At 39.3% G+C, this 27,657-nt stretch overlaps 1 protein-coding gene across 6 annotated transcripts in view; it reads left to right on the plus strand.

Annotated features, from left to right (window-relative positions):
• Positions 1-27,657, plus strand: part of fbrsl1 (fibrosin-like 1) — a 353,739-nt gene that overhangs the window by 91,385 nt on the left and 234,697 nt on the right. For all 6 annotated transcript variants that reach the window (XM_088009073.1, XM_088009069.1, XM_088009072.1 and 3 more), the window contains exon 2: positions 13,485-13,706. In XM_088009073.1, the coding sequence (XP_087865199.1) occupies positions 13,485-13,706 (222 nt within the window). The remainder of the gene's footprint in view (positions 1-13,484; positions 13,707-27,657) is intronic.

The raw sequence follows: 27,657 nt of genomic DNA on the forward strand, positions 1-27,657 counted from the left end.
ATTGAGCAATATGTTCTGTTTAAACCGATGTCTGGGAGGATCCATCATCACTATGTCTATAGAAAAATGAAGACAAGTGTGTGGTTATTAAATTTTAAAAATGGTTATTGCAGTTCAGACAGGTGCTGCCCTGACTGCAGTGATACATTACGAGGCTGCTGGTACATCTGTGCTTTTTCCTATCCTGTCGTCTCGGTCTGGGATTTCTTTGCACTGTCAACACCCTGCTGTGAGAACAAAGCCAGCTCTGCACATAGATTCGGCTCACAGCAGGACATGATCAAAAATTCAACTTCTGTCAAAACACCTCTGGGTTAGTCAGCAGTGGAGAGGAAACTCATTTTTGTAATCTGTTTGGAACCACTGTCAGAAAACTGTCAGTAATCCAGATGGAAGAAGAAGAAAAAAAGTGCTTGTTAGTATTCAAAGCTCATTCCTTTCTCTTGTTGGAGAAGCTTGCCATTAAAGTCCCGGGTGTGTTTTTAGCAGTTCCACCCATGAGGATCATACTCAACAGTTGGTGCTGAAAATATGTTCGGCTGATTTGTTGACAGTGTGAAACCAACACAGTGTATTTACAAGAGTTTATGTGTTATTCACTTTCAGCAACGGGGGAATATCTGTTGCCGAGGCAACACTTCTCCTCTCTGGAGGATATAAAGGAAAGAGAAACCTGAGGAATGACACCAGGCCATATTTTTGGGCTGCAGTATGTGGGCTGAGCAGTGGAAATCTCCCAGATTTCCTGAGAAAAGTCTAGCTTCACAGGACAAATAACCCTCTTTAGAAATCACCTCTTATGCTGAATGTTCCATCAAGTAGTTCCTGGATAAATCCAGAGGGGATAACACTTATAATACCAGTAGCAGGTGAACTCTGCTTTAGGAATCAGACTTTTTTTTTTCTTTAACATCTGTCTTATTCCAAGTGTGTGTCGTTGCCAGAAACTACCTAACAACTGCTTACATTTAAAAATGAATCAGTGTTTTCATTGAAACTAAGTGTGTATATTTTAGCTCGACAGCTCGGGCGCTGTAAATCATGCGTTCGCGGGGGATCAGTGCACCCAGCTGTAAAGGGCCATAAAACATGGAGCATGCTGGGCTTGCAGTCGGAGTAGAAATGCATCAGCTGCAGCAGCATCAGCAAAGTGCTCAACAGCTGAGGCTGAGCAAATGAGTTAGACAGCTGAAACAAACAGCTCAATTAGTGTTAGCCAGTTCAGCCCACACATTAGCTGATGTAAAGCACAACATTTACACTTCAATTTATTTTCAGTTTTTTTTTTTTTTACTCCATAACCGGGCTGGCATTAAACAAGCTTTCCATTTCAGCTGAGTAAAAATGAGTTCTCAGAAGATGTTTTTGATATAAAATGTGTTCTATGCCAAATATGCATTATCATATTTGGCATAGATCATTTGGCATAGAATTGCAATAGTCATCTTGGTGACTACTGCAATTCTCAACTTAAGCATTTATGTTGTTTTTGATTTTAAGCTACAAAGTTTTCCTCCCACAGTCCAAGAATTTGCATGCTAGGTTAACTAACTCTAAAGCTGCACTTCACACGTTTTTGATATTTGTGGAAAATACTAGAGTTTTGCAATTGGGGTGTTTGAAATAAAAAATGCATTTAAAATCACACATTAATATGCCTTTCCATGTGATCAGTCATTAAAAATCATGGTGGCGTTGGATGTAGGCACCTGCTTGAAACAGATTCATATTTCAGTCCATGACAATTATTACACGGTGCCCTAATGCCTTCTCATACAGTGCTATTTACGCAAGCTCCAAATCTTCCCCACCCAGCTCCACCAGACTAGCGGCAGCAGCAATAAGCAAACACTTCGTAGAACTACCCATCTTCTGAGCTCATCATACGAACATAACTCTCCTAAGAACGCTTGTAAACTGCGTCAATGGATGTCAAGCGGAAGCATTGTGATGACATGTTGAAGGGGGAGTGTCAGAAAGAGTAGGAGCTTCTTAAAGAGACAGAGGCCCAATTTCTTGCCATCAGATATGGCTATGTTATGAAGTCAAATTTCTTCAGTTTTTGCTATGGATAACATTTTCATAACAACTGAAGGCAACTTGATTGTGCTATAAAGTGCCGTTATGTGCTTGGAAATTGCATCAATCCAAGCCGTGCATCTGTGTAGCTGCAGCAGCACATTATAGTCATTTCCTCCTCTGCTTTCCGTCCGCTTACTTCATTCATCTCATTTATACAGAACAATATGCTAGAGGACCTGTTGCTGCTCATACTGGCCAGCTTCTTGTGATCTTGTCCAGGTGGTTTGGTCCACTTCCAAAATTTATCCAGCATTCCTTGACTAAATCAAATCCACTCCGCCCTCACCCTTCCCAACTAACCTGACTTGAAAACTCTGTAAATTGACCACGAGTTCCTCCATGCATACTTACTCTCTCTCTCACTGACTTCTGGAGATACCGCCCTCGTACAACTCCACAAACATGCAAGGATCAAGCATGTTTGGGTGTAGTCAATGAATGGAGGGATTTAGCATTTATGCTTTCCATATATTCCTTATAGATTGCCTTGAACTATTCAGATGCTATAAAGTGTTTCCATATTTTGTCATTACAAACACGAGGAAATGGGTTTTATTGTGATATTATGTGAGAGACCATTACAAAAAAAGGCATATATTTGTGCTCTGCTGTCTTTGTAAAATTTAGTGCCACCAACTGTCTTCGCACGTTTCCTGATCAATGAATAGATTTTACCTGTGCGATTTTGTCTTGATATAAATCATGCTTTTCTGTGAAGGTGTAGAGCAAAAAGTAGGTCATAAAACTTTGAAGATATCATTGAAAATTGTTCAAATCGTCAAGGGAATTAGGAAAGAGTATGGTGCAACTGTAAGCCATCCACCTGAACTAAAAGACCTGCCAAGGAGAGAAATAATTAGAGAAACAGCCAAGAGACCTATGGTAACTCCAGACCCTGCAGATATTCACAGCTCAGAGGCTAATATTATCACAGAGCAACTAGTTGTCGGGGATCCACAAATCTTGGCTTCATTAAAGGAAGGCAAAATCAAATCCAATGCTGTGAAAATCTACATATGAATGTAGATTTTATTTTATTGTTTTCAGATTTGTTAAACATTTAAAAAATAAAATCCCCATTTTATCCACTGCATAATCGTGAACTCCTTTGATTTGCATTACCACATAAAATTCTCATTTACGGAGTGAGATAATGACGACAAAGTGAGGTGGGAAGAGCGCGTATTAGTTAGCTTTTATGAGCAGCATAGAAGAAGCATCAAGAGCTGCTGGAAGCAAACACCTCACACCTTCTGTTCATTCCTCTGCTCTCCCATGAAACTTTTCACTGCTTCCATTCACAAAGAGTTAGGCCTCGTACTCTGAAGTGAAATTGGGAGAATAAACACACTGTGTTCATGAACGAAAGGGGAAAAAGATGTGGTTTATTTAATGCGACTTCTAGCCAATTACCAACAACGATACACTGTAGAAATGTGTCGTCTCTCTTGTTCACAGCCTGATAATCTCCTTGGCACAAACTTTGTTCTCATTTTTGTTTTCAAGTTAAGAACCATCTAATTATGTGCTTTGAGAGAACGAAGGGAGGGGTGGGGAGAGCCAAATTAATCAGAAATGGAATTAATGTAGCTCCCAGCAAAATGAAACAGAAGGTGTACGCATTGTCTATGTTGTGCTTCATGCACAGCAACACCAAAAGCTAGTTGGTGCTTCATGATTAAATCAATCCCGTCGACACCATGACAAGTAAGGGAGATTTATCAGGCACGCCAGGAGCGCCGTAATGCGTGCAGAATCCGTCCAACGACTGAGCAATAAATCTAAGCAACCCGACTGCAGCCAGCTTAAAGGGAGCTAAACGCTGTTGAAGTGGTGTGACAAATGGCACTTCTTCGCTGCTTACATAACAAATGGGAAGACAAAAGAGCCAAGCTTTTTGATATCTTCCACATTGGAGTTGCGAGGAAGAAAAACACAGGAGGGCCAGAGTATATAACTCAGTCCAGCTACAGCACATTCTTACCAGAGACTGCAAATCTTTTTCCAATAGCAGCCCAGAAGCTGAATGTCAGACCACGATGACAGATGGGCGGGTTAATGTGAGGGGAAAACATCAAAGACGCTCTCGACTGAATATAGTTGTCATACGGCAAGTGCAAACAGATGGCTGTATAAACCTTTAGAGTAAGTAGTGATACTCTAAAAGGTGGTTTTTCTTCCTTGTTTTTAGAAGTTTTTAGATCAGTCTGCGACATCAACTCACAAATAAGCTTTATTCATTCACACTCACATTGTACTCAAAACATTTACGGGTGAGAGCTTTCATGACGGAATACAAAGAGATGTGTTTTAGTCTTGTTGTGGTTGTAGTGTTCTGCATTTACCAGACACTTCATTAGGTACGACCTGCTGGTATTTGTTTTGACACAATTTTGCCTTCAGCACGGTCTTGATTCTTGATGGCATAGATTCAGCAAGATGTCAGAAACGTTCCTAATGTTTTGGGTCATATTGATGTGATGGCATCACACAGTTACTGCAGATTTTTCTGGCTGTACATCCATGATGTCAGTCTCTCAAGTCATCTCAAATCAGTTTGAGATGGAGGAGCAGTACTCTTCAGAAGATGGGTACACCGTTGTTATAAGGGGATAGACATGGCAAGGAACTCGGACTGATTTTGGCATCTCAACACACCACTGCCCCCACCAGCCTGATCCGTTGATACAAGGCAGGATAGATCATGACGCAAAAGTTTTGACCTCACTCTTGAATTTTGTGGATGTAAGACGCTGTCTATCATCACCTACAAAGTATCTGTATTAGTTTCTGGAAAGCTAAAATATGGCTGATTGTTTCTGAAATTCTTGGACCCACTCATCTGGCACCAACAGCAATCCCACATTGCAAGAGTCACAAGAGTCCCCCGTCTTTCTCAGGCTGCTGCTTGGCCCTAGATCACCAATTTGTCTTCACTTTAGCTAAATGGCTAAGTTTTCTATGTTCCTGCCATGCGACAGGCTGATTGCTGATTGAGTAGTTGCTAACAAGCAACTGAACAGATGTACATGACAAAGTGGCAAATATAAGCAAAGAGCATGAGTGTTGTAGTTTTTTTTTTTTTTTTTTTCCACTACTGCTGCAGTTTGTTCAGATGTCTTCAATTGGATTTGCAGCCTAAAAGATGTGGGGCAGATGTTTTGTGTCTGAGATGAGGGCTGCATTCTTACATCCTATCCACATGGGAATGTTTCTTTTTTTTTTTTTTTTCTCAAATGGGTTGTTGATTTTAAAAACACGCATGTCCACTGTGTTTTCACCCACAAGGAAACAATCCCCCCCCTCTATTGTTACTCCCTCTGACCTGTGGGGCTGAACATAAAGTACGGGACATGCAGATAATACCTTGACACAAAACACAACGAGAGTATGTCGTCGTTCATCAGCCTTGACTTTTCAGTCGAATAGTTTAGCATACACAGAATTTCTTGAAGTTGATTTATGAGGTTCTGCAGCACAACTACAAACGCATAATCTGCCGTTGTTGTTATGTATGACGCATTCAGGGTTATAGGTCAGGTTGGAGGTTGGGCTAAAGGGCATTTTCACTATCCACATGAATACACATGGGGGAATTTTTCGCTATAGAACCCGGGGGAGGGGAGAGGAGGAGTTACGTTAAAAACTGTCCAATTTTGATCAAAAACTTTCCTGTGTGGACTGGACCTATGAGTGAGACTCAAGAGGCTCTCATAGAAAAGCTTGAGACTAAACACAGACTTAAGACTTGGGACTTGAGGCTGTTAGGCAGAGTTTATCTCAGGTAATCTGGGGTCAAAATAAGCTGATGAGGAAGCTCCAGATTGCAGCTGAGGCTGGCATGTCCAGGTCTTCATGTGCATTTTATCAAGGACATTCAGTTCTCATGCTGAGCTCTCTGTTAAATGATTTCAGGTTTATTCAGTATGAAACAGACTTGCCCTTGCTTCCACTCTTTTCGATGTTAAACCAGCACAGATAATGATTTCTTTTCTTACTCTGAAATTAGATATTAGCCAGTGCGAACCAATTTTCAGTTTTGTCTTGATACACCAGTGTATTTTTTATAGTTAACATTGTGACACGTCAGTAGAAATAATTCACAACTTCTCTCAGCAGTCTGTTTCAGTGCTGAATGAATAGATGAAAAGAGTAATTGTTAAACGTCCATGCGTAAAACGGTGCTTGATTGAAATGAATAACCTTTACAAACACAGTGTTATTTAATGAAAGATCAGTCATTTCAGTGATTAGAGACTTTTCTTGTACTTGAGAAAAAATGGGGAGCATATTTCTCTTACATTGAATTACAACTAGTGGTTTATTTCACTGAAAATTACTTAGAGGAAGGACACTCCAATCTATCGTGTTTTATTAAGCATTTTATAGTTTCATTTTCACAAATATTACTGCCTTTGAAAGAATTTAAATTATCAGCAAAAGAAACGCATTCCAGCAAATCTTTTATTCAGAATTTATTAACCTTTGTCCTATATACGACACAAATCTTTGTTAAAGTTAAAGCAGACAGAAGGAAAGTTGCAGATGGTGAAGGAATAGAAAAGTTGTTGTGGACATTAGAAATTCTGCACCACACCCTTTTAAAAACCTGAAAAAACATGGAAACTCCCATCCAAGTAGATCTCAGAGGAATCCCTGTGTTTTAGCTCCGACTGTAAACTTCAAAAGTTTTTCCCACAAGTCGGTAGTCAAAGGATTAGGAGTCCAAGACAGCAGCTGTGCTAACACCTAGATCTAAAATGTATGGGTTGTTTGGTTAAATATGTATTGTTACATTCATAAACAATGTCTCGTTATACTTCTTTACTTGATTAAATTTTTTTAGCATATGATCTATTTGATTTAGCTTTTAAATGAAGAATGGAAAGCGGTTTTGAAATGTCCTAATTGCCAGTTTAGTTTTCCGCTCCGGTGCGACAGAGGGCACTTTTGAAGATTACACTGTAAACTCTTTGTGGCACTGCTTATTGTCAAGGGAGGTGTATCCTGCAGAGCTCTTTGTGTCTCTTAAATAATTACTGGCCTCAGAAAGAGGAGAGTGCAGGGGAGAGAGCTGGTTGGCGAGCATTAGACGGCCCCGCATGTCTTTATCTGCAGCTCTCTTTGCTCAAAACGTCTACGTTTCCTTCACTCCAGGCTGTGCCTGTGAGGAACTCCTTCACCCTCTGGTTTATGCATGTCTCAATCTGGCCCCTTGGCCTTTTTGCAGGCGGCGTCAGGAGCGCTGACATTCCTCTGTTCAGAATGCATGAACTCTCCTTTGGGGAAGTAAATCTGTTTCCATAATTGGTCCCAAGACCGCAGGATAAATCAAACATCCCCTCGCTTAATTGTTACCGGCGCAGAAACCCGGGTGCCGGGCTGGACGCAGTCGCAGCCACATACACACTCGGATGTCTCTCCCCATGCAGCTTGTACCAGTTCTGTTGCCAGGGTAACATGATCAGGTCAAAGCGGTTGAGTGATCTCTCCTGTTCCCAGCTGAGGACACTCCCCCCCACCCTCTCATCCCTCTTCACCACCACCTTCTCACCGTCTCTTCACTCGCCCATCTTTTGCTCTGCACTCTCTCTGTCCGTCCTCTTTATCCTCTCCTCTCTGCCTCCTCTCTGTCATATGTTTCCTCTGCCTCATCACATCTTAATCTGCCTCTTCATCACCGCTTGGTTTCTGTCTGCCACACAGGATCAGAGTGAGAAAGGTCAGCCTTTATTTGCCTGCTGGGTTTCAGTAAAATAACTATACTAACACACAGGTGTTCTTTGAAGTGGTCAGAGAGATGGCATTAATGAAGCCGTATCACGCAGAGCAACAGCAGATAAAATCTAACTATACACACAGCTCTGGAAAGAATTAAGAGACCACTGCACTGAACCTCGTTGAAAACCTCACAATTATTCTAACAACTATTGATTTCCGATCTCTTCCTGAGTTGTTGTTTCTAAACGAATATGAACTAGTTGTCTTTGCATTATTTGAGGTTTGACTTTTTCGTTATTTTGACCATTTGTCATTTTTTTGCAAATAAATACTTAATCTTTGCTTGGGATTTCAGAGAGATGCCGTCAGTAGTTCATAGACTAACACAACAATGTTCATGTCACTCAAACATATACCTATTAAGAGTAAAACCAGACAAACGGATCATTTTGCGGTGGTCTCTTGCCTTTTTCCAGAGCTGTATATTAAAGATGTTTTCCTGAAAAGGTGCATCCGTACTACAGCTGCACTATTTATTGAATTGCCATCACAGTATTGGTGTGTGCAAGTTCACAGCTACAAAAGTGTGTTTGTATGCAATATTTGGTACGGTGCTATATGTAATACAAGCTAATTTTTCATGCCAGTATTTTTGGATACATTTGGCATCCAAAATGATTGATGTACATGTTCATAGGTTAAGTTCATAAGCAGTACTGGGAGATTGTGATGTAGGAAAAGAAGATGAAGGGTCAGGAAATGTGAGTCAATATTTGATATTGCCAACCCAATGTCGAATAATAGTATTGCAATTACATATTTACCTGATATTGATCACTCGTAGTGCTTAAGTTAACTCTTGCATAACCAAAATGCTGCCATCATTTCCAAATATGGCACGTTTCATGACAGTGGTTGGAACTTTAAGTGATGGAAACTGCATCTTTGCTGTAGCCTTTGTGTTACCTGTTGAAAGTCTTGCTCTCTCTCACTTTGTCACAGCTTGACAGCTTCAGAATTGCCTCTACGTGCTCTTGAACAGTGTGTGCCACCAGGGGGTATTAAGGAGACCTTATAAAATAAACATGCATACATTTTTTAATCAGAAAATGTTCTTAAATGTTTGTTTTAATCATTCTTGTAAAAGGCAAAATATTTTATTGAAATCCTATGAGACTTGCTCATCTTTCTGCCGGTCAAATTTATCAAGCTGCTTTGCTCTTCGAGCTAGCACGGCGTGGGCGGCTTAAGTTGAAAGGTATGAGGCAGCATTTATGCTAAGCAAAAATGATAATTATTGAAAAGAGAGTAAAAGTTCTAAAATTTGATGTTTCTTTACATATTTTGTAGCATCGTCTTGTGAAGGGGGTTCATCCTCAGAAGCTAATGCTGTTTTGAGAAGCAAGAGTATGGGAACCCCCACTCTAGAAATCTGCAAAGTGTTGCTATTGTTGTGATTTCCTAGCACTTATAAATGGCAGGACCACTATTGTATAGGACTGGGGGAACTTTTCAAGCTGATAATTGCCCAATTTTGATTACTGGACAATTTTTCTGTGCATCTCTAAGGACAAATAATTAGTTCTCTTTGAACAAAGATAACGTGTTAAATGACAAAGGCACCACCCTGGGTGTGCTAATTAACTCCTTATAGAAGTTTTAGCAAAATTACATACGCGTGTCAAGCTGTCTGCGGTGACACTATTACTTTTACAGCTTATTGAAAGACATAATAACCACAGGGATTTGCTGTACAAAGTCCACGTTTCTATTAATAACCGCGGCGAAGGAAGCCTGCCCTCCATCATGGCTGACAGAGAGTCACAGTTGATATTTAGCTCTGACTTAATGGAGTAAAAATCCTGGTTCTGTTACATGCACTGGCGTAACAGCTCTTTAAATATGGCCCTCCAGGTGATGAATGGCATGACAAGTTGCCTGTTAATACCATCTGGTCCCTCGTGAGAAATGATTGTGTTTCTAGATGAGGTGAGAAGAGCTGCTTTGTGCTGCTGGGATGTCGGCGAGATAATGTTTAACCGTGCTGTCAAAGTGGTGTCAAACTGTGAGCGGGGCTTTGCTTACAAACCGTTTGTCAGTGTTTAAAAATGTATTTCGCAAGAGTAAAATGACAAGACTGATACAATAATTACTTCACCCCCCCAAATACAAAAGCCTTGGTGGTTTTAATCTTTTATTCGGCGCCGCTTTAATTAGCACAGCATGTGAGTAATCAAGTGTTTCCCTTGCACAGCAAAAAAAATGTCGCACCCAGCCTCCAGAATGTTTGAATGAATTTTTAACTCCCAAATCTACAGAGAAGGAAATCCTAAATCTGTGTTTGTGTGTGCGTGTGTGTGTGTGTCTGTGTATATTCAGTTGCTGACACATGGACACCTGTTGGGATAGAAGGTGTCACACCATCTGCTAACTTTCCAACCTTGGAACAGATCATTTTGCTTCATTTGGTCTGAGTTTTTGTGGTTTTAGCTAGATGCTGATACATCAGTTAGCTGTGTCCAGCTGCAGGCAGCTGTGGTGCCTACTGAGAGCGATGGGATGTAAGGTCTGACTGTTTTCAAACATGCTGCACTCTGTCTACTTCAGCTCACACCAGTCAACCTGAACAGAATTAAATTCTCCCAGTATTTCTGTCATAAAGCTTAAACAGTTCCTCTCACGCCCATTTTAAGGTTTAAATAACAAGAAAAAGTCTGTGGTCACTTGTTTGTGCCAGAGAGCAGAGGGGGAAAACATCTTCGGTCTGGCTTAAAAAACTGCTGACAAAACACTTCAGTTAGACAATGTCTGCGTTTTAAAAAAGAAACCTTCAGCACTGTTTTTCTGTATCGGATTGGTATCGGTCAATACCAAACCTCTGATATCTGTATCGTATCGGAAGAGAGGAAAGTGGATCGGTGCATCCCTAGTTAGAATGACGTCAAACAGGATAAAAATGGTGTGTTGGTTCCACAGTTGTTCTTTATAGATGCACCACTGATGCATAGCATGATCCATAGTATCTCTTGATTAGTGGGTGTTCTCAATAGATACTCCTTCATTATCAGTATATATCGTTTTGAGTCTGTTCAGAACGACATGCACTGAGGCAGCCATCTTTGTGCGCCTGCTGGTGTTTGAGGGCAGAGACAGACAAACCAACCATTTATCTGGTGAAGTTCTTTTCAGTCTGACCCGACTGGTCGTGTCTAAACCACTGAACTGGTATCTACCCTCCTTCAGAATTATAATTAAGCCAACACGTCCCAGTAGACTTTCCCTCACAGTTACCCACTTGAGTCTTTTCACTGAAGCAATTCATTGTTGAAAGAAATGAGTTGCAGGAAGGTTACCGAATATGTTTAAATTTAAAAGAAAGATGTCATTTCTACCCATCACAGTAAGTTCAAACATTGAATAACAAAAAAAAAACTCTCCCTCTCTCTATGCGTAATGACTTCACCTGAAGAAAAATAAAGTCTTAAAATGATCTAAGACGAGTCCAGAACCAAAGACTTGGAAAATCTGTGGGGGTCATCTGGACCGGGCTGTGGAAAAGAGAAGCTCTCGTAATTTAGTTATATTTGGAGAACATGTGCAAAAGTTGAGAAGAAAGCTGTTGCCAAGTCGAGATGTGGCATGTTGATAGACTCCTAAAAAAGAACACCAAGTGCTAAAATGGAATGTGCCTTAACAGAGTTTAGTCCAAGGGTATGCATACTTCACTAAGCAGGTTATTGTACCCTTGTTTATTCTGTTAAATTTTTTTCTTTTCAGATGCATTCACTTCTCAGTTGAACTCTACTGGATAAATGTCACTTGGGAAGTGAAAGAAAAATACTTAGATTTGTCCTTTTGACAATGCATAAAACTGGCATTTTATCAGAGATGTTTCTACTTTCTCTGCTTCGAACGAGTCCAACATTTCCAATCTCAGAATGAAAACAAACTAATAATTCTGACTTGGCTGCAGGTCTTTGCTGTGCTTGAACGTCAAACTGTGCTAATTGTGATGACGACGGCTGAAATCTCCACCAGGCTTGTTGCCGTCTCACAGGAAATGATGCATCCACCATAATTTGATTTATGTCTTCCACAGCAACGTCAGGTTTGAGGAAAGACAACAAGCTTGAGCCCTTACAGTAACTAAAACGGCATTCTCAGTGGATTTATTGGGGGACAAGGTAAAAAAACAAAAAAACAACAACAACCCAGAGTGGGATATCACGCTGTGCTAAATTGTATTTGAATTCCTACAAGCAAACACTGGTTCAACCCGGGCTGCAGCCGAATTATAAAAGGGCCGATTAGTTAAAGAGGGGAATTGCTTGGTCATAGTTGAACTGTGAAGCAACTATATTTTCTACAGTGTGCAATAAAGCAGCACTTCATATCATAAGCTCATTATATCTGAGCCATAAAGTGATTATGTTCTCCAGTACAGCATTGTTCTGCTGCTGACAGGATTAAAGATGACTTTAAAAGAAGAGGTTTAGCATTGCTGCGCTGCGCTCCAGTGTTTGCTTGCTTTCTGTAAGCCAGAAGTGAAAGGGGCCGTGCACTTGACTGTTTGCCAGCTGCGGCACACCCACCGTCCTTTCTCTTAACGCATTTATCTCCTGCCAGTCTGGCTATCCGTCTACATGTGCCCTCTTTTGTTCTCGTTGGAAGGCAGCGCGGGCCGCTGCCTTTCACGGAGCCGTCAGCGCCACATCATTTCGAGGTTTTGGGGAAAATCCTTGAAATGTTGGAAGTCTGAATCTGACACGAGTTTTGCATTGATCTGTCAGTCACTTGATGTGAACGCAGGATTCTGATTGTGCTTTGTGAATTATTCCTTCCCCTTGAACTCTATGCTACTTATTTCTGGTCTAGTTTCTAATGCAGATATCCAAGTGCACTTGGAGGAGGCAGAACTGGATATATTGTTTTAATTTTGATAGAAAGTTCTAGTTCTACTGGAAGATTGTTTCACTTATAACACAGGAAAAATGTCTTGGTAAAAGTGAAATAATCTGCCTGTGGAACTAGGACTATTTCATCAGCATCAGCATTAAAAACAAGCTCCTACATCTTGCTGAAAAAATACTAGTAAGCTAATCTTGTCTTATTTTTAGAGTTCTAAGACATTTGCACTAGAAACTAGACAAAAAATATGTGGTAACATTTTGTGGTTTTGCTGTGTTCAAATTTCGTCAAGTTTCGTCCACAAACCTCATTGTACAGTTTAGTGATATTTTTTTTGTGTGCGTTTGTTTTAAATTATTTTGCACCCTTGAGTAACATTCAATGCAATCAATCACCTTCAGTAGTCGGCTTATTATTAGTCTATTTGGGCAATTGAAGTCGCTTTGTTTCTCTAAACTTAGCTTCTAGTGTTTTGGGATATGTCTCTATCAGCTTAACACATTTAAAGACAGAATCTTTTTGCCTTTTCTTCGTTATAAAATTACTCAATCTCAGTCGGATTGAACGGAGAACATCTGTGAACATCAACGTTCACAACTTAACAGACTGGAAAGTGAACATTGTCTTGTATAAAATCCTGTAACAAACATATGTGAGGCTATTTTGTTTATACCCTACTCATGCCGTTTATGTAGTTTTAATTTCTGGATGCACGAACACATGTAGCACGAGCATCTGCAGAAGTCTGACCGTGAGGTCTTCTTTGTCCGTAGAAGAAGACCGGTGTCATGAAGAAGGAGACGAAGGAGTGGTGGAAGGAGAAGAAGACGACAAAGCGGCAAAAGCAGGAAGACGAGGACAAGGAGGAGGAGGAGGAGAACGTCCAGCCGGCAGTGGACCCTCTGGAGAACGGCTTCCTGCACCACGCCCAGCGGGAGCAGGAGAGGATGAACGAGAGGCTGCTGAAGAAGACGTACTCCAAGAAGAACAAAACGGTAAGCGTCTACTTCTGGGTTGTATGGCTCCAGTCTGGCCCACTTGAACAGAGGCCAGGCAAGGTCTAAAGTGTTGGCTGTAGGTAGAGGAGAGGTCTGACGGGGAGAGAGTGTTGCTTTTTTTTTAATTTTTAACCCCTTTAAGATTTATGAGTGAATTTACTGACCTTTCACTCTTTGCTGTCTTATGTGACTCTTTAGTAGGATGTTTTGTCAGTAGTTGTTGCAAGGATGTTATATCACATTTCTGGTTTGCAATCTGCAGTCTTTTTTTTATTTGATGGATGCTTGTGCTTACATTTTCTGGAGTGGTCAGTAAGGTCAGTATGTTGAATAAACCATCTTTCTTTGCAATGTAAAGTTCCATTTACTTTCAGGTGAACTTTCACACTTGTGTTCAGTTACTGGCAGTTTTTAACAGGCTGTCAACAAATATAGTCATATATATATTTTTCCCTATCAACTTTGATCAGCTTCCCTATTCCAGGTAATGGAAAGCATCCCCCACAGCATGATGCGTCCACTGCCATGTCTCACAGTGGGGTTGCTTTGCTCAGGATGTTAGTTTTCACTCATCGTTAGTGTTTCCTATGTTGACTAAGAAAGATTCTGGTCACATCTGACCACAGCACCTTAGTCCATATGTTTGCTATGTTCCCTACATGGCTTGTAGCAAACCTTAAATACAGTGCACCCCAAATACTGCGGTTCAGTATTTGCAGATTCAATTACTCACAGATATGTCCTGTGGAGTTTAACTCCAAATTATTCACACAAAATTTGCCTGTTTGCTGATCTTTTGTAGAGCATATGAAAAAATCCAGCTTGGGAAACTGAATTACCTCAGTGCAATGCTAATTAACACTCTATTGGCTGGTGTTTGCTAAACAGCCAATCCCTGCAGACCAGTCATTTCCTTTGGCACTGATTGGCTGTACCTTCAAGAGCAGCGATAAGGAAGAGTGCAGAGACGGTTTCCACTGTTCACATTCATTTATATTAAGGTATATTTGGTGTTTGATTTCTGAAAAATAAGCACTTATGTTTGTTTTTAGCGCTGGCCTCTAATACTTGTGGATTTCAGCTATTCGTGGGCGGCCGTGGTACCCATCCCCCTGCAAACACTGGACGTCCACCACACTTGTTATTGACTTTCTTTCAACAATGAACTTCCTCTGAAGTTCAAAGGGGACGAACATTTTTGACAGGCCCTGTAAATGTGTCCTGATAAAATGGGTGTTTTGGGAGTGTACTCCTCTGCTCATTTAACTTAATAAAACAAAAGAAGGAAACAGATGAGATTGACTGGACAGTCGCATTGGTGGGGGGAAATCAGGCACACAGCAGTTTTGTTCTGTCATTAAGAAGAACCCTGTAAAATGTTTGTTTACCGCTGAGCCACTGGCTTCCAGAACTGTTTGTCTTTCATGAACAAACTGATAGTTTGCTGCCTTCAGGTGGGTTTCCACTCCAATCCCATCCCTATTTTCCGTCCCTGCATAAGTGGCTTTCTGCTTGTGCCGATAGAGGACTGCCAATATCCTAAGCTTTAAGCACACTGCTGAGCCCACCAAGTCTGAGTCTGTCCCACTGAGATAGCTCATTTATGTGTTAACAGTTTGTTTAAATGGCGGATGTTTTTATGCTCTTGTCCGAAGCCAACATCCACTATAGGGCTGTTGAGGATAAGAGGGGAAACATAGTCAGGAAGCCAAAGCAAATAATGAGGCAATGTAGCCCAGAGGCCTCCACCACAGACGAAAATATCTCTCTCAGATAAGATTTCCTGAGGAAGTTAACATGGCTGAAAACGTGTTTTGGCTGTGATACTTAGTTTGCTGAGAAAGTATGCGTTTAACTTGCTGCTCTCTCATCCAGCGTGCAACGAAGCTTCAGCTACTGTAAAACCACGGCCCACTGCAACTTCTGCCATTCTGAATTTTATGTTTTAGAGTCACTTATGTTTTAGACTTAAACACGATCAAATAAAAGAATACTTGCTAAACAGTTCCTCGAGGAATCCACTTTAAAAAAAATAAATAAAAATGTCTCAATGTTTTTTGTCCCAAGTGGCCACCTGTACTTGTTTGTGGTTCGCTGTCATCTTTTGTGTTTCCCATAAACCCAAGATTAGTAACTGTTTTTTATGCAAATTTTGAAGTATCACGTTGGAAAAGGTTGATTGAAAAACAGCAAATTTTCAAATAACTTCCTCAATTTTAAAAAATAAATAAATAAATCACTCACTTGAGATGGTTTTTGGCTGTCCCGAAAAAAGAAAAGAAAATAAGTTTGAAGCATATTTGCCGAATAAGTTCTGGTAAAGGTAATTTTATTTATATAGCACATTTTCAGCAACAAGGCAATATAAAGTGCTTTACAGGATTTAAAACAAAATAACAAACCAAAAGAAAGAGCAAAAGAAGAAAAAGCTAATAATGTTGATCCAGAGTAGATTAACTAGATACTCCTATTCAGGGTTGGAAGATAAGTATAAGTAAGTGTCCTCTGGTCTAATTCCTTTTCTGGGTTGGAAGAATAGGAGTCTAAAAAGTATTTGCTAAGGTAGTTTTTCCGTATTCCAAGTTCTAATCTCTGTTCTGGGTTGCTAGATAAGTGTAAGTAATCTCTGGATACTCCTACTCAGGGTTGGTAGATAAGTATAAGTCCTCTGGTTTAATTGTACACTTTCGAAAACAATTAAGAAAAAACATGAATCCACACAGCAAGATGCAGCGCCGCAGAAAAGGATGTAGTAGGTATGCCAGTCCAACAGGTGGCACTGTAACACCTACAGAGAATGAAATAAAACACACAGAAAGATGCCCTGTTTGTTTGTTTTTTTGTTTGTTTGTTTGTTTTGCGACTTAGGGCTGATTATGTATTGAGAGGGAGATGGAGCGATGACATCATCATTAAAATAAAATTAAAAAAAAGACACGGCTTGAATGTACAATTGAAACATGAAATTGGCATCCTTAAATGTATCCCCTTTAAAGCCCGGTTGACAGACAGAAGGAAACCCAGCTAGTGTACTTGAACAACTCGTCTATATAGCTGTTGGTGCTTTAGTATCTCTATCACAATTATTTTGTTCAAATTTACCTCAGAAATTGCTGACACCAAGATTTCCTCTGAGTACCAGTAGATCATATGACAATTATCTACTATAGGTAAGAGCAGTGAGTATTGCTGATGGTAACTTCACTTAAAAACATCCAAGCTGTCCCTTCTACACCAGCTTGTAGTTCTGACTCGCAGCCTGGGAACAAGCTGCTTCACTGCACTTTGTTTACAATATGTCGGCTAACTCAGGGTAACTGTCGATGTTAGTCTCACAACCACATTTCTGCATAGACTGTGATTGTTGAGGCGTACCAGCAGCTATGCAATGCTCATGTGAAGTAGAAAGCAACAAAATGCCACTGCAGGAAAAAAGTGCCTCTCATGAGTAATCATGCTGCATACCTAATGAATCAAATCTAGCATGAATTATTCATCTGCTAATCCAAATCTCAGCTGGAGTGTTTCTGTGTCAGGTTTCCTCCGTGCTGTGTGGGTTTTCTCCCAGTGCGTTGGTTCTGTACCGCAGTTCAAAAACTTGTTTTGTTGGATTAACCAAACACTGAAATGCTCATTCTTTCTATCCCACTGCTGATAACTAACTGTAGTCCCCCAGGGCCCTGAACAGGGCTAGGCTTGTATGCGTCTAAGTAAGAAGGATCAAACAAGGAAACTAAGAAGGAACCAAGGAAGGAACCAAGGAAGGGATGATGCAAAATAAGGAAGAAAGGGCTTTGCTTGTATCTAAGGAAGGAATAATATAGGTTGGAAAGAATGAAGGCTCTAGGAAGGAAAGAAAGAAGGAATGATTTATGAAAGAAGGAAGAAACCAAGGCCGAAAGAAGGAACAAAGGAAAAAAAATAAGAAAGGAAGGAAGCAGGAAGAAGGAAATTAGGAAGCTTGTATGTAACAAGGAAGAAGCAGTTTAAAATAAAGAACTAACAATGTAGGAACTAAACTAAGAAAGGAATGAACTAAAGGAGGAAAGCAACTAAAGTAAAAAGGAAGTGGTTACATAAGGAAGCAATGAACTAAGGAAGAAAGGAAGTGAAAAAGAAAGTAAAACTAATAAAACCACTAAAAACAGAATAGAGGGACAAAAAAAAAGGAATGAAGAAGCTGCAACATGAATGAAGGAACTACCTTTCATCTCGTGTCTGTGTGTCCAGAAGCGAATCCACGAGTCCTGTGTTGTTGTTTTCATTGTGATCTGTAGGAGAATCAAGTTACATCATATCCAGCAGCTTGTATCTGACCTTCAGCATGCTTTAAATGGGGATCATGAATAAAACATAGTGCTGACTTGTCCGTCCTTCAGCACAGTTGCTGTGTTTTTGCGCATAAGAAAGCACCTGTGGACATGGTTATTAGCTTGGACCTGATGCTTGCCTCGAGCTCTTCATCCTCTCACTTTCAGGCCGGCCTGCTATCACAGAGCCACCATTCCATGTGCCCTTTTCCTGCTGCAGCCGCCTCAAGATTACTTCCCCGAGTCTCATATCTAGGTGTGTTTATAAGGGCTAAGCCAACTGGAGACTGATAAGATAAGCTGGGGCATTGACTGTGCAGCGGAGCATGGTTCAGGGCTAACCTGAGAGCCGCCGAGCACACAAACACCACTGACCTGCAGCGTTGTGTTGAGCAACTTTCACGTCAAATATATTTTTACTAGAGTCGGACCGATAAGAGATTTAGTGTCCGATTTCTGATCTGCAGACTTATAAAGCTGCAGATATTTTTTTCATTTCTGATTTTTTTTTTTTTTTTTAGGTATTTTCACATATATAATCTATGATTTAATCTGAAAAATTCTCTTGACATGAAATAGTTTTATCATGAAATTTGAAATCAAAACATCGGTCTTTAGCTAAGAATCTAAAGAAATGCAGCATATTATTCTTCTAAATCAGAAAAGTCTGAACTCACTCATTTTTTTTATTGTTTTGCACATTTCGAATGAAGATCTATAAAGCTATTTCTACAAGATCCACTCAGTAAATGACAGCCGTGTTGTATGTAATATTTGAGAGAAAAAAACAGATTACATATTATGTCATTTTATCCATTCATATTAACAATAAAGAAGCTTAGAGGCTTACTGTCATGACTGAGCATAATTTACTTTTGAACAATGTGTGTGTGAGGGGGAGCAAAATCTATGCTCCATATATCTGCAGTCACATATGATTTACTCATATTTCCAAGGAGAATATTAGTACAGTTATCCATTGCTCTGGCAGATTTAAATTAAAAGTGAGTTTCAGTCAAAGTGTTTGCAGACATCTGAATAGATAATAGAGCTGTGTGGAAGGGGGGTCAGTTTTAGAAAACATTGATCTGTTTTACTTCTACATTTTGGTAGCAACAAATACCATGTCAAATCATATTTATACATTTGTAGATAATTATGGGAAGACTCTTCACTGGCACAATTCCAATGAAGAGCACTACTGCACCATATAATATTACACTAATCTTTAGCTTTCAGATTCTGATTGGGCTTCATGTTGGGCTTCAAAACGTGAACATCACTCCCAGTCAGAAGAAACCTCAATCTGCCAGGGGTATGAATAATTCTGAGCTGAACTGTAAAGACGGTTAACTTTCTAAAATGACCTTACAGATCCGATCAAGAAGCATAAAGTCTTCCCATTCTGACCACCAGCTGATTTCTCACCCCATGTTTACTCTTTTGCAATGTGAATATTTTCCATATCTATCCCAAAATGTAAATATATTTTTTTAATTATTATTGAACCTTTACTGCCATCTTCTTAAAAAGAACATTTCACTTGTGACTCTTTAAAGGAGATCAGTGAAAAAATGCAACAAAAACCCCAACAAAACTCCTTAAAAGTAATTATGTGCTCGAGAGCTTGTAAGTGGGAACTTGATAGAGAATGTCTTTCTTCTGTTCGTCACAATTTAACTCCACAATTTAACAAGAAGCATTATGAGATGAGTGGATAATGAGCAGAGGTGTCTGCAGGCGCGTTGCATGCAGGAGCATGCGCTGGTGCGCGCCCCGGGGTGTTTGCGTGCGCGCACAGACGCACGTGCGTTCTTAGACGACCACAACAGACTAGAGTGGGCGACCGTGACTTTTAACAGACCTTGAGAGATAAAATAGCTTAGCAGCACTTGAAACATGCAGAGGCCTGCTGGGTCATAAAGTGGATATCTCTCTTTACCACATCAACTGTCAGGTGAAGACTGCGCGAGAAAAATAAATACCAAGAACATTAATTTAATTCAAAACTGCAAAAAGAATGATTAAGCTGGCGGCTGTAAATAAGAGTTTCCAAGGAAATCATATCTTGCTTGCATCTAATTATCAGATAATAGAATGCTTTCATTGCTCTTTTGAACAATTTGTTTACATCGAATTAGGCTGTATGTTTTTATCTTTTTACCAACGTAACCTTGCTTAAGAAAAAAAAAAGGTGTTTAAACTTTCTGGAACTTTTAATCCACAGCCTGTATAGATTTCTATTTCTATTGAACTTTTGCAGCTGCGTTGCTCAAGGATGCCGCAGTCACAGCAGCAAACTGGGGGAGAAAAAGTTTATTCTTTCACTAAGTTTTCAACCCGTAGTCAGAAAAACTAAGACATGAAGAGATGCACTAATCACCACCCAGCCCTAAATTCTACATGGCATGCCAAATTTCCCTTGTTCATTGAATGCATCACACAAATTAATTCCACCTTTTTTGGTCTATTACTCAAAGTAACGACGTGTTCTTCGAAAATTAGATCAAAGTTGTTGAGATATACTTCAGAGTAGAACAGAAATACCCTTTATCGTTCCGCACATTGACATTCTGATGCAACAGCAACAAGGTGACAGGCAGCTGAAGCAAGATTCACAAAGATAAGAATATCAAATATACAGAATAAGGGATGATATACTGTAGAATGAGGGCAACATTTCAACATAAACACTGTGAAAAATACTCCAAACCAAAGGAATTGGAGTAGGTTCATTTGAACATAGAAAACATAATGGGCATTTGAGCAATAAAAAAACAACAGACTAGCTACAACAAGTGACAGTTGAAACTGTGCAACAATGGAGATGTGCAGATACCAGCAGAAATGTTGTTTAAACTGAGCAAAACTGTGGAAATACCAGCATGTATGTAAACGCTCGTTGAGTTTGTTGAAAGATGTGGCGCTTATAGAGTCTGAAGGATCTATGATAACGCTCCTTTGTTCACTTAGAAGCTCTGCAGTTCAGCAGCAGCAGCTTCAGGTCATAAATGGAGATGGTCTTATAAGCGCTCTTGGTAGGAGTTAAAATATTTACCTTTATCAAATAATCTGTTTTACGTTTTTCTCACTTCTTTGCTAAAACCCGTTGAAAAGAATGAAATCAATCTAAACTGGAACCAGCAGGTCAGATATCAACATAAAACAAAATAATGACGTTAGTATTTTCAGAAACTGATGAAATGTTGGTGGAAAAAAAACAAAAAAAACTTGGTAACTAATTTCTTCAAAAACAAAATTCAAACACCTCCTTTAAAAAAAAACATTTTCTCTTGCTCTATACAATAACAAGTTTTATACATTAACAAGATCAAGATATCCTTTTCTGTGTATGAAAAATGAAATCAAATTCTATTATTTTTGCAAATGAAATTCAATGAACACAGCGAGTCTTTACTGGAAGGGCGTCCCTGTGCGAAAAACGTGTCTGGGAGTATATATCCCCTTTCTTTATGTGCAATTTCAACTTTCCTAAATGCAATCTATTTCTGCTCAGCAGACAGCCTGACCGCTGTGGATTTAGTTAGAGGAGCCAAACTCGTCCCAGTGGGTTTCCACTGGAGCTGCCCGTGTTGACTTTCCTCGGGATTCGAGGGGGGAAAGGCTGGGAAAGGCGAGAGAACAGTTCCACTGGTGTACAAATAGAGGCGGTGAGAGGGCAGAGGCAAATTTCGCGTCTGCCCTCTCCGGTCTCGGGGGAGGGTTCGGACGTTAACAGTGCTCCGGTTTGAGCCGGCCCCCAGATGGCTGAATTTGGAGAGCCAGTAAAACTTTGAGGTTGAAAGGATTTCTGTTCCCACTTTGACCTGAATGAAGTATTTTCAGGCAAATCGAAATCCGTTACTTCCTTTGGCTGCAACCTTTCTGAATATTTGTTTGGTATCATCTCTTGCTGGACGGCGTCCTGGCCACGCTCCATGTCGGTAGATAACACAAATGTTCACTTTGTTGTTGTACAACCGCCATTAATAATTAACAAATAATTTTTTTAATGGGACATTACATATTAATAACATCTACATGCAAACAAATGAAATTATAGCTATGTGGCTAATTTCCATTTGGAGTGAAACAGGCAAGTTGATTAGATATAATGTTTAATAGTGATAATGAGAAAACGCAGCCTCTCACTACTGCACAAATACATCCATCAACGTGAAAAGGGGGTAATTAAACCTGTGTATAATTTGTAGTCTGTGATGACTCAATAAATTTCACTTATCAGGTTACTTAAGTTGATAAGTAAGTAAGTTGAATAGCATCAAAATAACGGTGCTATAAATAATTGCATAGACATGTGGCAACAAGATTGCTTGCCGCCAAAGATTACATCGGTTTTAGCTGTAAAGTTGTCACTTTAAATCTAAAATGTATGCATGGCATGTAAAAGGACAAGGGACGCAGTGCTTTCATACTGATTGTCAACAAGTAGATAACAAGGTCAAAATGTATCACATGTCACAGGTCAGGAAAAAGCTTTACTCCAAAGAAAATAGCAAGAAAGATGGAAGTAGGTCAGTTATGCTAGCTTGACTTTGACAACCTTAACAAGTAGATCTGCTGTGGGATTCAGTGTGTTTCGGTTCAGTTGATAAAAAGGCAACTCGCACACCAACTCTCTGACGGATCATCAGTAGAGCAGCTGTTTAAATCAGCTAACGAACCACTGCTGCATTCAGACGATCACCAATTAATAATCGCAAAACAAACATCAAGCCTGAAAACATAAAACTGTGGCAGACTGAATGTTATGTTCTTTCTGTGGGAAATGTTTGCGTGTTCTTTTTTTTTTTTTTTTGGTGTTGAATCCTGATACACTAGTGGGAGCTGTTTACACTTGCTATGGCAACGTGTGTAACGTAACCAACAACAAGAAAAAAGGATACGAGAGGTTTTGAGTTTTTTTTTTTTTTTTTTGCGTTATTTGCCCCTTGCTGTGGCGCATTGCAATAAATTAATAATCCTTACATCTCCAGGTTTTTGTTTTAACAGAATTTAGGGCTGTTGTAAACGAATATTTTAGTAATCGAGTAATCTATCGATTATTCTTACGATTAATCGAGTAATCGGATAAAAAAAAATATAAAATGAAATATTGGTAAATCTGGCATAATACCGGTGTTACTATCAGATATCAATATCAGTCCAATTTTTCATATTTGAGCATCCCTAACAGTTGCTTTTTTGTAGTTTAGAAAACTAACCTGTAACAATAATAGCTCACTTTCTAAGTTAACCAGAAGAAAAGTTATAGAAAAATCTGAAATTATATTGAATTTAATAACAAAGAGGCAGGCTCACAAATATGCTTATAAAAAATGTCTACAATCCAGCTTTTAGTTTATGTATTCATCTTCAGTGAGTTTAATAGATTAATTAAACTCACCTTGCCACCTAACCTGTCACGCTTTGGGTTTGAAAATACGGAAAATGCCGCCTGGAGTGGGAGGAGAGGGCGAATGAACGAACGTAAGATGGATGGAGGGGAGGAAATAGACCAGCGGACTGACGAACCGTTAGACCGGGGGACGAACACGGGGGGAAGCAATACGGGATATTTACGACACCTTCACTGGTCACACTCAGAAACTCATCTACCAGCCATGTACGATGCGCTCCGCCACCCGTTTCTTCAGACAGGGATATGAAATTTATTGTGCGGTTCGTCGGTAAAGCTACATTTACACGGTAAGCATCAGCTACTCAGCCGCCCGCCCTGTTCAGTCTATCCGCTCACCTCAGCGCTCTTCCCGCCGTTCGCTTTCAACCAGCAGCCCCAGAGGAGAAATGCTGCCGTACTCCAGGCATTCCCCAGTCATTTTAAGGATGCTTATTGGTTCCCCAAAAACGATAAAAAGTCGGGCATTATCATCAATCAATAAAATCCCCACGGGCCAATCTTGAAGATTGGACTTTATGCTGCTGAGACTTAGCTTTTGTCAACAACAAAGAGGCGGAAGTGAGAGCTCCGCGCAATGCAAATGAAGTCCCGGCCGTAACACGGTGCGCTAACTAATAAAACATAAATTAACGAAGCTTCGAGGCAGGTAAATTTTCCTCGAGGAATTTTAGTAATCGAGGTACTCGAATCATTCGAGGAATCGTTTCAGCCCTAACAGAATTGTTATACCTTGGTAACGTGGATACTGCTGGCTACAATTTTCTACCGCATAGTTTTCACATGCTAAACAGATCCATGTATTTTGTTTGACGAAATAACAATGGGCGGTTTTGGCCCACCGTCCATTGTAATGTAACACTGTAGTCCATTTAGATGAAATTGCAATTTTAGTGTGTCACCCTTGTACAGCTTGTGTCCCCGCCTGGCTCCCTTGAGGAAAAAAAAAAAAAAAATCTAACCACTCCCCTGTTTACTGAAGCCTTCAGCTTCACCTGCTGCTTTCTTGGACTATAAGACCAAAGAAACAGACCCTGAAAGAAAGGAGAGCTAGCATGATTGAACAAACCCAGACAACCTCTTCACCCGCTGCGCTTCGCCGGGTGAATATTGGTTGGGACAGTGCTCAGTGATTAATATCAGGCCATGTAAGGTGGCTGGCTGGATTAGGTTTATACACACACATGCCATCACTTTAAACAAGTCACAGGCATTGAAATGTAGCCGGGTTACCGCAGAGCAACCACTCTGGGGACAATTAGTCCTGGAAACAGTCGTATTTCATAATTCCTAAGAGCTGCATGGGAAAAGAGGTTTGTGTGGGATCATGATTCATTTCGCATGCTGTTGTATATAACTATATTTCAGAACAGCCACTGGCTTTTAAGCTAAAGAGGTCGAGGTTAGCTGTTGTAAATTTCGGAGGACATTATTTCCCCTCAACTTTGCAAACGTTGTCCTTGTGATTGCCTTTTTTTTTTTTCATGTAATTTATTAAAGTGGGACTTCTGAGGCTACATCATACTCCAGTTCTGCATCTGCTGGGGAGTGTGTAGCTATAGCAACACCTATATTGCTCCTGGTAGATGTTTAACTAGAGCAGACAATGGGGACCGATGCTTTATTACATCCTGTGCTTTATGACTTACTGTATCTTTGGGGTTTATCTTACAGTACTGTTTAGTGAGCGTATCAGGAATGTGTGTTGCATTAGGTCTCTGGAGCGGGCGGCGCTATATCTACTTCAGAAGCTTGCTACAAAATGTACTTCACTTGCGTTTACATTTGTTGAGAAATCATTTCAATAAATTTGATGTTTACAGACGTCTATGCGGAATTAAATATTTTTTTCCATTTAAATATGAGGCTAACGGTATGTGTTGTTGCTTTCGTCTGTGTGTTTAGTTGCACACACACTTTAGCTCTAATAAAGATTGTTCTTTCTGCATCTACTACTTTTTTGAAGTGTCACAGGAAGTGCTGTGTTGCTTTGAAGCTGAACAGTCTTTAAGACCTGCTGAGCTCTCTGGGGAACAGGGAACAAAGTGTTAGAAACGAGGTCTCTCAGCGAAGATTACTAAATTCTGTCGTTTTCACTCGTCTTGGACTAAAATATGGAACTGGGCACATGCAAAATTTATAATAGCTTTTGTATGGCCCCAGTTTACTTCTTAATGAAAATGTGCCCTGCTTGAGAATGCTTTTGAACTTAATTGTTCCTAAATACATAACATGAAAGCATCAGATTTTCTCACACATTTGCATTGTTTTGTCACATGTACCTAAATATATATTATTGTCGTTGCTTTTGAGTGCATTCTAAAAAATATAATCTGATGGCAATAAAGTTTATTCTGAGTTTAAAGTCACGTTGAAGAAGAGAGGTCAATCAAAGTCTGATCCTCATGATTAATATTGATGAGATAAATGTTTTAAAAATGCTGAGCGATGTTTTTTAGGTGGAAATCATTTTTAAAAGGTTGTTCTAGAGGTTTTGTGTTTCAGGAGTTTTTTTGTTTTCACAGTTATAACGTGTACATATCAGGGATACTTAACACTGCTACACTTCTTAGGAACAATTGATTAGCAATGATCACTATAACAGCAAGGTGAAACCTAAAATACTAATCTGTTTCAGCAAAACATATAGTTTTTTAATTTATCTGTACTTGTATGTACCCTTGCTAAGTGTTCACAAACTTTTTTGCTTAATTCATTCACTATTTACTTTGTCTACTTGTATGAGTTACTCACTTTTATACTAAGTTACTTACAAAATTAATAATTGTGTATGCGTGTGTATGTGTATGCAGAGATAAGTACCTAGGAAACTACTTACTTACTGACTTATTTTTACTTACTTACTTACCTTAGTAATAACCTTATCAGTTATTTGTGTGTTCATGCATGTCTATCTACTTGCACTACTTGTTAACTCACCTGGATTCACACCATTGTTAACTCACTTTTTTTTTTTTTTACTTAAGATCTCTACTTATCTCACTACGTCTTAAATTATTTATTTGATTACTTAGATACTTACTTATTGACTTACTATTTTCCTTCCTTGCTTAGTTACTTACTTAGCTACGTACTATATTAATTAGTTGTGTATGCATGTATTTGATACTTGCATACCAACTTATCTGCCTGTTTATTTGTTTATTTACTTAATCAATCACTTACCTTATTATTTATTCTCCCACTGATTTATTTAACTGCAATAGTTATTTACTTACTGAGTTACTTAAGTTCTTATTCATATGCAAGTAAGTTCACCTACGTACAAATGAACTTGTTGACTTACTTGGGTGCTATCCTAATTACCTACTTCATTTATACCATCATACTTCTTACTTGCAAGTAAATGTACTCTATTTACTTGCTTACCTTTTATTACTTGACTTTATTCATACTTATTTACCAAGTTACTTACCTATGTAAGTACTTACTTAATTATGCATACTAAAGCAAAAGCTTACCCGTTTACTTGCTTTCTCGTTTACTTTCATATACATATGGTTTTATTTTTTATTTTTACTCACTTATTTACTTCATTTCCCCATGTTTAATTAGTAATCTCATTACTTCTTCACTTCCTTATTTACTGACTCAGCTAATTACAGTACTTAGTTGTGTGTTTATTCACTCTAGGTACTTAACTAACATACTTGCATAAGTAAGAACTTAACAGACTTAATGGCTCATTTACTTATTCATGTTCATTTGTAAAAATATATCAGTAGTGTCTGGTGACTGAATATAAGTTATCACTGTTAACATGAACTATTACAGATGAATCATTACATTTTTATCACTAAACTATTATGAACTATATTTAACCTTTAGCCTTGGGCAGAACAATAAGGATTTATGAAATGGGGGTCAAAGTTAAATACATGACTAAACAAGGTGGAAAGACTTCAATGACTTACTTTTTACAACAGAAAAAGACAAACTTAAACAGACGTAGAGCTGACCAGGGTAGAATTGCCAGAGAATAAAATGAGTATATGTACATATACATATATAGTTATATTTGTTATATTCATTGACGTTGGGTATAAGACAATCAGGTTTTATTTTATTACTTAGAATGACATTTGCTTTTGAGTTTTCATTGCATTTTACTGCTTTGCATCCTTTAGTTCTTGTTTTCACTGTGGTTTGGATGTAACATGGCGTACTCATTGTATATTATGCACAACGTCAACACAAA

The sequence above is a fragment of the Poecilia mexicana genome, unplaced genomic scaffold (assembly GCF_051168715.1).
Source record: "Poecilia mexicana isolate PSO_F unplaced genomic scaffold, ASM5116871v1 scaffold_9, whole genome shotgun sequence".
NCBI lineage: Eukaryota > Metazoa > Chordata > Actinopteri > Cyprinodontiformes > Poeciliidae > Poecilia > Poecilia mexicana.